The sequence below is a fragment of the Aspergillus japonicus genome (assembly GCF_003184785.1).
Source record: "Aspergillus japonicus CBS 114.51 unplaced genomic scaffold BO86scaffold_22, whole genome shotgun sequence".
Taxonomy (NCBI): Eukaryota; Fungi; Ascomycota; class Eurotiomycetes; order Eurotiales; family Aspergillaceae; genus Aspergillus; species Aspergillus japonicus.
In genome coordinates this window covers 163,977-176,059 of record NW_020291659.1, presented here as the reverse complement: position 1 = coordinate 176,059, position 12,083 = coordinate 163,977, and the positions used below count along the sequence as shown (strand labels likewise).

General features: G+C 52.5%; 4 protein-coding genes across 4 annotated transcripts; all 4 read right to left on the bottom strand.

The window, feature by feature from the left end:
• Positions 1 to 1,200: 1,200 nt before the first annotated feature.
• On the bottom strand, positions 1,201 to 3,281 carry BO86DRAFT_312592 (PP2C family serine/threonine-protein phosphatase; the record flags this gene model as incomplete). The annotated part of the gene is given in 7 exon segments (XM_025667962.1): positions 1,201 to 1,621; positions 1,641 to 1,905; positions 1,968 to 2,174; positions 2,238 to 2,322; positions 2,391 to 2,464; positions 2,553 to 2,871; positions 3,246 to 3,281. 7 exon segments carry the CDS (start codon positions 3,279 to 3,281, stop codon positions 1,201 to 1,203), a joined length of 1,407 nt encoding a protein of 468 aa, XP_025527970.1.
• Positions 3,282 to 5,120: 1,839 nt separating this feature from the next.
• BO86DRAFT_338410 (MFS transporter) lies at positions 5,121 to 7,311 on the bottom strand. Its single transcript, XM_025668985.1, has 4 exons — positions 6,590 to 7,311; positions 6,405 to 6,537; positions 5,924 to 6,344; positions 5,121 to 5,865 (listed from the first exon to the last, which is right to left on the bottom strand). Exons 1-4 carry the CDS (start codon positions 7,047 to 7,049, stop codon positions 5,392 to 5,394), a joined length of 1,488 nt encoding a protein of 495 aa, XP_025527969.1. The 5' UTR covers positions 7,050 to 7,311; the 3' UTR covers positions 5,121 to 5,391.
• A 201-nt stretch (positions 7,312 to 7,512) lies between these two features.
• Positions 7,513 to 10,544, bottom strand: BO86DRAFT_456086 (putative transmembrane glycoprotein; the record flags this gene model as incomplete). The annotated part of the gene is made up of 3 exons (XM_025677148.1): positions 7,513 to 7,517; positions 7,748 to 8,216; positions 8,271 to 10,544. The coding sequence occupies 3 exons, from the start codon at positions 10,542 to 10,544 to the stop codon at positions 7,513 to 7,515; spliced, it is 2,748 nt and encodes a 915-aa protein (XP_025527968.1).
• Positions 10,545 to 10,839: 295 nt separating this feature from the next.
• BO86DRAFT_389066 (GNAT family N-acetyltransferase) lies at positions 10,840 to 11,881 on the bottom strand. Its single transcript, XM_025672033.1, has one exon. It carries the CDS (start codon positions 11,637 to 11,639, stop codon positions 11,160 to 11,162), a length of 480 nt encoding a protein of 159 aa, XP_025527967.1. The 5' UTR covers positions 11,640 to 11,881; the 3' UTR covers positions 10,840 to 11,159.
• Positions 11,882 to 12,083: the final 202 nt, after the last annotated feature.

The window sequence follows — 12,083 nt, the reverse complement described above, 5'->3', positions numbered from 1 at the left end:
ATATCCCCAAGCCACACTAACCTCTTTAGGCCGTAGCGCAAGTCGCCTATACTTCCCTCCAGCCTCCTCGCAAAGTAAACCATCTTTCAGTTCAACCTCATCATCCTTGATCCATTATTGGCCTATTGCCCACTTGCAGAATACGCCTTGAAATGGAAAAACGCAGCCAGAGCTTCAAAGCAGCGCGTGGTCTCTCTAAGCTCAATCATTTTGATCCGGAGATTAATCAGAGTGCGTAAAACCGTAGCCATCCGGCCGCGGATCATGCATTTATCATGCCTGGGCGAGTGTACACTTACAACAACGGACATAGACGGCCACAGGTTCCCAGAATGAAGTCTACGCACGTTACAAGGGCCTGCCCTTTCAGTCTCTACAGCCTACGCATCACACGCTAAGAGCCAACGGTGTCTATATGCATACCAGATGAAAAAGGACATCAGATACATGACCGTATCCATCCCATTCCAAAAACTCCGCTGCTGAAGGAAGCTGTCCACTCGATGATGCCCGACTATCACGAGCAGGTCTGCAGTTCTTCTGCAGATGCGTAGCCATCCCCTCATGTCCAGTCAACTACAACTGACCTTTCTTCCCGGTCTTAACGCCGGCTACGCGCCTTCCCGTTGACCCCGGGATGAAAAAAGACCAAGTCGTTGCTGCCACCGTCGCCGGAGAGGGAGCGAGAGTAGGAACATGGGAGTTGGGGAGCGAATAGAGAAATCGAAACAAGTCGTTGTAGAAATATGAAGGTTCATCAACACTGGGCGTTTTGTGCGGTATCTTGTGTGTCAAGGCATGAAACAGACGTGCTCTCGTGAGACCTGCCGCTCGCGGCTTCGAATGTGGAATAGAAAAGAAAAGCTGTAACACGGAACCCCATCCCAATCGCGTACACTCACCCCAGCAAGGCACAATGAAGATGTGAAGGGGGAGCTCGACAGTCGCAATTCCCCGCTTGTTTCATTCCGTCCACAACCGTTGAACCAGTCAATGCCAGGAATCTGGATGGATGTAGAGAGAGTAGGTGTAAATTCGGAAGAGAAATAACATGGCGCTTCGGATAACATGTGGAGAACAAAACAATAAGGGGGAAGAATAGCGACACTGTCAAAGAATCACACGACGATCAGGAAACCCAAAAGAAAATAGAAAAGGACATCAACAGTGGAAAAATGCAACAGATCCATTCCATCATGACTACACATTAGTAGGTTTCTGCGGCGTTCCAGGGGCACTGGTGGAAGAGCTCTCCGCGGTGGTAGACGGCGACTGCGAGATGGTGGCAGATTCATCGGCCTTGGGGGTGCTATCCTTGGATTGGGGCCCAGGGGTTCCTTCGCGATCGCTCCGTCCCGCATCAGTAGAGTCATGGTGCACCTGATTGCCGAGGTCCCGGTCCTCCTCCGTATGGTCAAACAGCTCGTCATCGTTCTGCTCCGGAACCAATTCTGTGCCATCGCCCAAGAGAATGATGCGGCCCGAGCGTACACTGAAGCCACGGGAACGATCATTTTCCACGTCATACTCATCGGGGTTCTCATCGAACTGATTACGGATGCCGGGGCCGCGGAACTCAGCTGCTCCCCCCGGTAAGTCAGTAGGAGTTGGGATTGGAGGCCTCGGGATCCTCGAGAGACTTGCCGTACTCGGGCGGGGCGCAGGGGCCGTCGCCGTTGGCCACGCGCTCAGCGATCTGATTGTACCACTCCTCTTTGGTCCTACCGTTCAGAAGACCGATGATGATCATGGTCATGTTGTCGCATCCGACGCCACCCGTCTCACTGTTGGAAGCCAGGCAATTGTCCATCATGTTCTCACAGATGCGGTGGAGGTCCTGCTTGGCGGCGATACCGCGACGAACGAACTCGACGACGGCCTGCGAGGTTTGGCAATCCCAGATACCTGCATTGACATTAGCACCCACTGAGCTGAACCCTGACTGGACACGTGAACGGAGGACATACCGTCGCAGGCAATAACGAGGAATTCATCGTCGTCAGTAAGATCGTGGACAGTAACATCCGGGTAGGCGGTCACGATCTGCTGTTCGGGTGACAGCTCGGGACTCTTCTTGAATTCGAAATCTCCAATGGCACGGGACAGGGCCAGGTTGCCGTTGACACGGCCAAAGTCGACGAAGCCGCCTGCAGCGCTGATACGGGCCTTCTCGCCTGTATTCCATGTTTCAGCATAACCAATTCCAGCTCGAAGAGAGCTCGTACCTCGTTACTGACCTTCATTTTGGGGCTTGTGATCGAAGGATAGGGGCTTCGCGCGGCCCTTCACACCGAGCACGGAACGGGAGTCACCAGCATTGGCCTATGCAGCGTTAACAGGCATTCCGATGGACAGCCAGCAAAAGTCCCCAAACAATTCCATATACGTACCACCCAGATCTTGTGCTTGGAAATCACGCTCACGGCTGCAGTGCAGCCAGACACTTCTTCCTCGTATTTAGGATCTAGCCGAATCAGTCCACTGTCATCTCGGGAAGAGAGGAGTGGGGGATAAAGAGTCGTCCCGGTGCCCGGAGTCGAGGATTCACGAACCTTCCAAGATAGCGCGGTCGGTCGCAAGGAAACCGTCCTTCAACGCTTGCTCAATATCGCCCTTGGCGAATGCATCCTGCTTTGCGACGATCTTGTGGACATTCTCTCCGGCGAATAAAGCTACTTTATCACCACCGTGTCCATCGTATACACCAAAGAATGCGAGACGTTTGTCGGGATCGGTAGGGTTGTCGTTCTGCTCCGAGGACTTGGCCTGGAGGTCTAGCACGGCCGCATGGGCATCCTCCATGCTGATCCGCCAGCCCTGCATGGCCGAGACACCGTATATACAACACTCATCCTGACCTTCAGCCGAAGTCTGGACAATGCTCCATCATGTTAGCGAGGTTGGCATGACAAGGGCGCGAAAAGAAGGTAGATATGACAGGTCACCCGCTCGGAAGCCGCCTGCAGGAATTTTCATCATCTTGTGGAGGGACCCCGCAGACGTGGGAGGATCACCACGCTGCAGCCCCTCCGACCACCAGAAGAAGTGATCCCACGCAGTTGAACGTGAATTCAGACAGTGATACCGAGAGTTATTCGAGTAACTCATACACATTGAGAAAGGAAGGGGAAAGAAATGGGTTGCGCGATGATAGGGGGGGAGGCGGTTATAGGAATTGCGTAAGGCCTCTTGTAGTGTGGGGGGACGAAAGGCAAAGGCAAACGCATTGCTTCGGTTTCACGCACCTTCTCGACCACAGGCTCGGACAAGGTCTGACCCATGATATTTGACGGGGGATATTAATTAGGTGTTTGGCGCGAGAAGATGTATTGTTTTTCACCAAGTGAGAGGGGAGGACGAGGAGGAGGAGTAAGTAGTCGAAAGATTGAAAGACAGGAAGGGGAAAAGTTTAACACACACGGAGAGTATCTGAGGGGGGAAATGAGAAGAGCCAGTGACTGAACGGGATCAGGTGGGAAGGGGAAGGGAGAAAGACGGAGGAGAGAGAGACTAGACTCAGAGCGGGAGGAGGGGGAGTGAGGGAGTGAGAGAGAGCAGGTGAGTGAGAGGGGAGGGTAAGGGCAGAATCACTACAATTAACGGAGGCGGCGTGACGGGAAGAAAGAAAGAGTACGGAGTATGAACACCAGCGTTAGGCCTGCAAGGTGCAGTGTACTGCCAGTAGTTAGGTAACTACTGCTTACGGTTGTTAGGTGAGTACTCCAGGCTGTAGCCTGTAGGTGCAGTGAGCAGCCACAGTCATTCATTCAAACGCGACAATACCGGGGAGTGGGGACCCCGATTCAACGATGACGATACTTTGTCCACCGTGCTGGAAGATTGGCTGACCCCCTCCGATCCTGTCCAAGATCTGTCACCGTGTTCATTAACCACGGCTGACCAGTGACACGCGGAATCAAATGGAATTATGACAGAAGTGGCAGAAATGGCAGAAATGGCAGAAAAGGGGCGAAGAGAAAGGAAATTTGGGATCAATCGCAGTCCAGTGGGAGGGGTGGTGGTGGTGGTGATGATGATGATAATGGTGATGGTGTCACAGGCCGGGGATGAGTTTTTTGGGCATTACAATAATTAATCATTATTTTTATGCTCTACAGATCACAAGGGCATCGGCAGCACTCGTTGCAGCTGGCTGGCTACCTGCAGGCAGAGCAATAGGCAACCCACAGGAGGTCTCAAAACACATTTAAAGTCGATAATAATGAGATAAAAAACCAACACCTCTTCTCTCTCCCTCGAGCACTATTTCCTGAAGGTACTGTTGTTCGCTGTTTTGGGTGGACCGCCTTCCTGTCGCGTGCCTCCAACCACAGGAACTGCCGGAAACAGCCTGACCCAAACCCACTCAACAAAAATTGTGGAGTGCCACAGAAGAAGCTGAGCTCTATTTAATCCTTCCGCTTCGTATATATGAGTACATACATATATCAAGCATTATGCTAGGGTCTGTGGCTGCTATTCGAAGTGAGAGACCGTCATTCACGCCAAGTCTCTGGCATTGGACCGGTACGGTCAACCTGAGCTTGCAAACGAGCATGCTCTAGCCAGGTATATCCTTCATCCTTCCTATACCTACACGAAGCTGTGTTTCAGTAGGAGGGATCCGAAATGGTGTACAGTATTCGCGGCCAATGTTTCAAACGGAATTTGATACATCAACGCCCACCAAATCTTGCTCAGATTAGGCAACTGCTACCTACTTACGGCTAACAAGACGGAGGTAGTGAGACGAGGCGTTTGGAATTGGGTGCTAGCTAATGTCAGTCCTCGCGAGGTTGTCTGCATTGCCTTGCTCAACACCTAGAATGTACTGTACTGTACATTGGTATTGCGCGATTTGAACAGAGTCGTGTACCTACCTCTAGTACAGTACTTTAAGACAGTAGTACCTTTAGAGCGCTCTTGCAGTTTTCGGTAATTGCCTCTATGCCTCAGCTGTTCAGTGTGGTGACCGCCTGGAGCAGGAAGAATCATGCAGTACTGTACTGTACCTATCTAGTAGGACCACCGACTACCTTCGGTAGTCGACTACTGTACTTTTAGTCAGAGCCACGCCTTCTCCAATACAGTGCGGGTTTAGACTTCCCTTTCTACCCACAATCTTCGACTCCAGCCCAGCAGGCATCATAAGATGAACACACAAGCGCATGCATACAGCCCTCACTATCTACCAAGAGAGAGACTGCCACCGAAAGAGAAAGCGCTTGATTTAGGACAAGTCATCGTTGTCTTGAATACAGCCCGTTGAGGAGCGATGCAGTCTCTGATTCACTTGGAAAGGCCACTCTTGTCAATGGACAGCAACGCAGTCAATGGAGAACTGGACGTCCTGCATCATGCGTACCTCTTGACTGAACCATATTCAATACTCTAGTGGGCTGGACTACGAATGCAAAAGACTGCTAACCCAGCCAGCAGGTACAGACCCGTCGCAACCATCCATGGCAAACCCATCCAGACTCCCTCCCACGCCATTCCTACTTTGAGAAGAGCTGCCAAAAGCGGTCCAGCTATCATAGACCCCGCGGACTCAGCCAGTGCAATTGTTGTGTTGAAAAGCCCGACATGGGTCTCGGCCACTAAGGCGCTTCCAACACTACGAAGTGTCATGTAGAAACCCCACCCGAGGGCCGAAAAAGATAAACCTATACCGAAAAGGACTGGATGACCAGCTACCGACATTGTACCGAATCCTGCCACGAGTACACAGATGCTGGCGTGTGTGATTCGGAGATCTCTTCTTATCGGAGAGAGATAACCCCCAAGAATTTTGGAGATCAGAGGCAATATGAGAAGGAAGGCGACCAGGTTGACTGCGCCTTTGAGGCTGATGAGGAACGTCGCCTATCCAGTTACTTCTGTTAGCGACTTCAGGTTAGTAGCTCAAATGGGGAAGGCATACCTCGGCTACACTCCACATGAAACGCTTGGAAGCATACTGCAGCACAAACTGAAGCGCCTGGCTTCCAATGCTAGATGTCAAGAAAGCGAAAAAGATCGCTAAAGTGTTGGCGTTGCCCCAAACAAACCCAACCACTTCGATTAGTTGAGATTGGACCAAGTGTACAATACCCATCCATCTCATGGTAGGATACTCGTTGACTGGTCCTTGTGTTTCGCTCTCAATATCTCCTTCCGGTCTGACGGATGCGTTCGGTCCAGTTTCTGGTAAGGCGAAAATGGGGATGATCCCGCAAACCTCAATCGCTAACCCTAACAACGATGGCGTCCACACATCCTTGGACATCAGCCAAGCACTTAGAGGGGCTGCGAGAATCTGAGAAAGCAACATCGCTGCAGCCATGAGAAGATACGCATTTGCCCTGGGAGGTCATCGCATTTCAGCAGCTTGGAGAGCAGGATATGGAGGACATCATGCTTACCTTTTGTCGACTGGGAAGATGTCTGCAATGACAGTCCAGGCAACGGAGCTAGCGATTTGGCTACCACCCCCCAAAACCTGGAAAAGTGGCGTAAACCACACTGCTTCGAGTGGAATGCTTGTATGATACCAGCCTGAGAAGCACGTCAGCCAGTACTTCCTTTCCACGACTTCCAGATCACACACAGATGAGGCGGATAGCACATTCCTGCATGAGGAAGCCCGCAATGCTGATGATGATGACAGGTTTGCGTCCGACTTGATCCGCGATGAGGCCAAATGGAATAGCTAGGATCATCCCGGGAAGCTGAGTGAACGTATCCTGCCAACCTACCAGCAGAGCGAGCTTGCCTTGCACGTCAGTGGACTTGCAGAGCGGATGGGCGGTTGCTGTTAGTCTATCGAAGGCACTGGCGAATAATTCGGGATGCATGCGCTGGCAGATAATGTTCTCGTATATCTGCAGCTGCGGCGCGACAGCGAGATAATCGCCAAAGTCCAAAGTGACGATGATGAGACACACAAACAGAAGAATCCATTTAGATCTTCTGGGCGTGCTTTTGTTCTGACATGGCTGATCGCGAGGGCCTGGTAAGAGTAAACTCGTTTCCAATACCTCATCTGCGCCGAGTAGATCGGTTGTCATCTTGAAAGAAAGGGTAGACAGCTCCAACCGATTAAAAAACACGCGCACACACTCCGGAGCACCCTCAGGGAGAAAAGGAGTGGGAGTATATTGGGCGAGAGGAGAATACTGATCTCACTCAGCGCAATTGGAGAGGTGCGATTGCGAGCTATTTAGCTGCATGGCAAAGCAGTGCGCTAGGCTGGATGCGTGTCTGCTTTGATATAGGTCGAGTGTCTTATCTGCTTATCGGATTCCAGAAAAGTCGACAGCAACAATAGATCGGCCTCCGGGCATGATGGATTGATTACGCATTTTACATTGTGCATGAGTGGTACGAGCTTATAGGCTCATGCATCTGACAGCCTGCGCGCTACGCTAAGGCCCAGCCCAATCCCGCTGGTCGAACCGCATATTACCTTGGATTGATACGTGGTTGCCTGTTGTTTCAACACATTATCATTGAATCCTCGAGATCACCCTATCATACTAGGGTGATCATGGACAAAGGAAAGCATTAATCTAATCATGGTACAAAATATGCACGGTGGATATCATGCTCGCCGGATACTCGTCGACGACAAAACAAACCCTAATACAGCACACTGGCAGCGAGAAAAACAACAAAGCATCAAAGACAAATGGGTATGTATACTTTCGCCTCAATCATACAAAAGCGATATCACTTCTCACACTTCCCGTCAGCTCTCTTTGCATACCTCTCTGCTCACTCCAGTCTCGCTCTGCCGATCGAATCAAGCTCACTCGGCGCGATCGGACCTCGTATGGCACCGAAGAATAAGAGGGGCTCTTGCGCAATGGTGGCAACGGCGGAGGATCCGTTCTAGGGGCTTCACCCGGCGCGTTCGACGCGATCTGGAACCAAGTTCGATTGTTCCCAATGGATTGACGCTCATTGTTCTGTGGGTCAGTTGATCCGGGGTACGCCGCGCTACCGCCGGCCTCCCCTCGCTGGGCACTGCTTAAGCTTAACTCGCTGTAAAAGCGGGGTAGCGGAGCAATCGCCTCGGAATAATTCTGTGCGAGACTCGATTGACTGGGCTGCTTATTGATGGGTCCCGACATCGGCGCGTCCGACGATTCCTCCGATAGCGAATGGAGGTAAGCCGACTGGCGGTGGTCATCGGTATAAATGGAGGCTGACATCGTCGTCGACCAGGGGCGGTCCTGCCGGTAATCATCGATATAATGGGAACTAGCGACTGTGTCTGCTCGACTCACGGTGCTGCGCGCCCGGTGCAGAGCGCGGCCACCGGATGAGCCACGACGGGCGAATTGACCCGCAAACAGAGGATTGGAAGAGTTTCGGCTCTTTGCACGGCTGTGCACGAAAGCTTCAAGGGAATCCGTATCGGAGATGGTCAGCGTGTCCGGCTCGACGGCTCGGAGGCTCACGCGCTTGGGATATTCTGTGCTTTCCCGTGCGCGGAGGGGCGGGCGAGGGAACAATGGCGCCAAATTCCCCACATCGCTCTCGTCGCTCTGGAAGGAGGCTTGTGTGTTCTGCCAGGAGATACGAACGACTCCATGCCCCGGCGGCCCGAATCCACCGGCCCCATGGCCAGCGCCACTGAGCCTGACAGGCAGCCCTGAAGCAACTGTGGAGATGCCGCTGGAGCGCTTCGAATACCTCTTCGACCGCGATACCGTTGAGTTCCGCTTGAGTGACCTCCTCGGCTGTATCGGTCGAAGTGGCTCACGCTTCTTTGACGTAGTCGTAGTGCGCCTGCGCACGGGAGGACTACTCTGGAACGACAAGCGCTTTGGTTGCGGAGGTGGATCCGCTACTGGTTTCGTCTCTTCCGGCTCTTTCGTACTCGCCAGTGGACCGAAGTCCCAGTCCAGGGTTGAGTGGGGGTATGCGTTCTCCTTGTCATCCGTGTAATTGATGGTGTCGGCATCGGCCAAGGGCTTCGTGTGCCAGAAGATCTCGAGCTTTGGGGGTCTAGACGATGGCGACGGGCTTCTGAGCATCCTTGGTGGCTTGCCTGGGGTGGTCTGTTCGAAAGGCTGGCAGCGAGGGTACATGTCGGAATCGGGATCGGGGGGCAGTGACCCCCTCTTTTCGTCTGCAAGTCCCTCCTCCGGTCCTGGAGCGACACCTTTCTTCTTGTGACGCCAACAGAAGAATAGAAGTACCAGAGCGCTTAGAACAATGAGCGGAACGATGACCGAGATCGCAATGATGCCGGCTTTTCTGCCGCTCTTGCCACTACTATCGCTGCCTTCGTCCGCCGTGGCCGTAGCAGCTGCATTCTCGTCGTTCTTTTTCTTCGAGACTGTTTTAATTGTGAATTGCCGGCTTTCCTCCGCAGTCTCCTCGCGAGCTGTCAGGTTGACCTTAAAAGTTCCCGGACTGATATCGGAAGGCACCTGGCCATACATGGTCTTGTTGTCGCGGTTGTAATGAAGCCAAGGGAGCTGATCACCCATTTCAACATCTAATTGGACAGAGTCGTTGGTTAGAATTGAGTTGTTGAAGACGAACATGAAGAATTGCCCAATAGCAGCGTCACATTCATCCAATTTATCATGAAAGAATTGAGAAAATTTCAGGCTGACAAGTAGGGTGGCCACGTCCTGAGATTTATCAGTTACAGTGATGGTGACATTCTGGTCTGCAGCATCTGCTGGAGGTGTGCCGCTTAAGGAGAGCGATTCCTTGTCCAATGCCAACCATGTCGGAGAATCCACATGAATATTTGCTAAATCCGTGCGCGTCGCTCCGTGACCATCCAGGGTCAAATCTTCCAGGAAGTTAGGGCTATCGAATTGCTTCCCTTTGGTTACGAAGAGGGTCTGTGCACTTCGATTGAAGGACAAGATATGTGGGCTGACGGTCATCGCAAATGTCATGGTAGCAGCGCTGAAGCCAGCTACATCCGAAGCGATCAGGTTGAAGCTGAATGTCTGAGGTCCGATATCCGGAGTCGACCCGGAGAATCGCAGGGCTGCCTGGTCGAATGAGACCCACGATGGCAACGGCGCATTGTCAGGGGAAGTTCCGTAGTAGACAGTGGAGGGACGCGTGTTGGTGAACGTGTCATGATCGAAGGATATGGAAAAAGAATCGCCAGAGTGTACGATGATCGTGTCTGGAGCCGATGTGGCGCCTATCGCTTCAAGTTGTGGTAGCAATGGTTTCCCCAGTTTTGGCCCATCATCCGTTGTGACCACCAAGTTGACCTCCATGTTCACGGATCCCGTCTCGTCGGAAGCCACCAATTGAAATTTCGGCGACCCGATGTCGTCTTTCTGGGGCGTTCCAGATATCGTGCGGTGCTTTGCATCTAGTTCGAGCCATGATGGGGCGTTGAGAAGCGTGTACTGAGTGTTGGGCCCGCTGCCAGCAAACGTGCCTTGGGAGAAGACAAATTCGAATGTTTCGGAGACTCGAGCTACCGGGGGCAGCTGTGCGTTCACAGGGTAAGTCGGCGCGAGGTCTGCAATTACCGTCCCCAGGATGCTGAGGAGACCCAACGCGATGAGCGCCATCTCTCCAGAGCAGTGAGAACGGTCGGGACGAGTGAGTGTCTTCGGTCAGGTACACGAAAGGCAACTCGTATTGTCGCTCTGAAAAGACAACCTACGCCAACCTCAGGGAAAAGCCACGGTGAAATGGTCGAGAGTTGAGTGTTGAAAGTGAAAAACGAGGAATTGCTCTGCCCTAAGGGCAGAGACTCTAGTTTCTTCCATTATGGCATTCGCGCCCAAGGGCCCAACGGGCACAGGAGAGGCGCGAAGCTTGCATCCCCTTCAAAAAGAGCCATGCCTGGATATGCTTGACGTCACTTGGGTATGGGAATGGTCAGAGATTGATGGTTCGCGGCGCGATAACGCTCACTCTGTGAAATGTAGGCCTCGCTCCCTCTGCAAGGGATGGCGTCGTCGGGAAGCCAAGGAGCGAGCCAGCGTCCAACCACCGCCTGAACCGTCAACACCCTGACTCGGAGAATTGCAAATATTTGACAGATGGCCTGAGGGAACCAACAAGCGCTTGCGTCTTTTGGTCTTGTCGTGAGTAAGCAAGCTTATCCAGGGGACACACAAGCGATGCCACAGGAGTGACAGGGGCAGCAGCAACAAGTCAAGGTCTCAAGGGCTATTTGACTACAAATCCAGGACCATTCTAATGCCAGTCCGCCCTGGTCCATAGTAATCTGGGATTTCTTCGCGCTCTGCATAATCACTGCGGGCGTACAACGCTCTGGCTGGGGCTCTGTCCTTGTCCACCCATAACTGGACATACTGACAACCTTCCCTTTGCAGACGAGCGCGAACGTAGCCCATTAGCTGGAACCCTACGCCCCGACGGCGATAAGTCTCGGCTACACAGACTTTATGGAGCAGGGCAATGCCTTTCTGGCGAACGTAGACCGCATAAGCCAGAACCAGCGGGGGAGTTGCGCCTGGGAGGTGGGCATACAGGACCCTCGTGTTGGGCTTCTTGCGCCAAAGCTCTTCTCCAAAGCTCATGCCCTCAGTGGCAGGAAAACTCTTTTTCTCGACACGTGCGATCTGGGCAAGAATGTCCAGGGCTTGGTCCCTGTTCAGGGAGTGGATGTCTGAGAAGATCAGATCAGTCGACATTCTTGAAAGTGTATGAAACGATCCCGAAAGTGACAGGGCAGGCCGCAGGAGGGCTGACAATGAAGGAACCAAAGGAACCGCAGGGCAAGGAGTTTTGAAGGGTAAGAGGAAGTCCTCAAGAATGAGAACCGAAGGGAGGAGGAGTTCGTGAAGAACTTGAAGTCAATCTGTCTGTCTCTCTCTCCACAGGCGCGTTTCCAAGTGGGGTTTGTTCTTAGCATGTATGTAGTTGTAGTTCGTTGGCTGATCCTGAATGGTAGGCAAAGCCTGAGCGGTGGTAATATTACTGCCCGAGTCGGGTAACAAACTGGTTCCAGGATTACCGTACCGTACCGCATCGCGAGATCTCTCCGGATCTTGAGCTCCAACGATCCCTTCCTCCAGGTACAGTACATGATAGATATCAAACATTCTCTATCGCGTTTCACCTGTCTCTCTTCCCTT

What these genes read in the sequence shown, in the direction of transcription:
- BO86DRAFT_338410 (XM_025668985.1), bottom strand. Translation starts at nt 7,049, where the DNA reads ATGACAACCGATCTACTCGGCGCAGATGAGGTATTGGAAACGAGTTTA. An exon ending in ATCTTCCCAGTCGACAAAAG is followed by an intron (nt 6,345 to 6,404) that starts GTAAGCATGATG and finishes ATGACCTCCCAG; the next exon opens with GGCAAATGCGTATCTTCTCA. An exon ending in TCATGTGGAGTGTAGCCGAG is followed by an intron (nt 5,866 to 5,923) that starts GTATGCCTTCCC and finishes GTAACTGGATAG; the next exon opens with GCGACGTTCCTCATCAGCCT.
- BO86DRAFT_389066 (XM_025672033.1), bottom strand. Translation starts at nt 11,639, where the DNA reads ATGTCGACTGATCTGATCTTCTCAGACATCCACTCCCTGAACAGGGAC.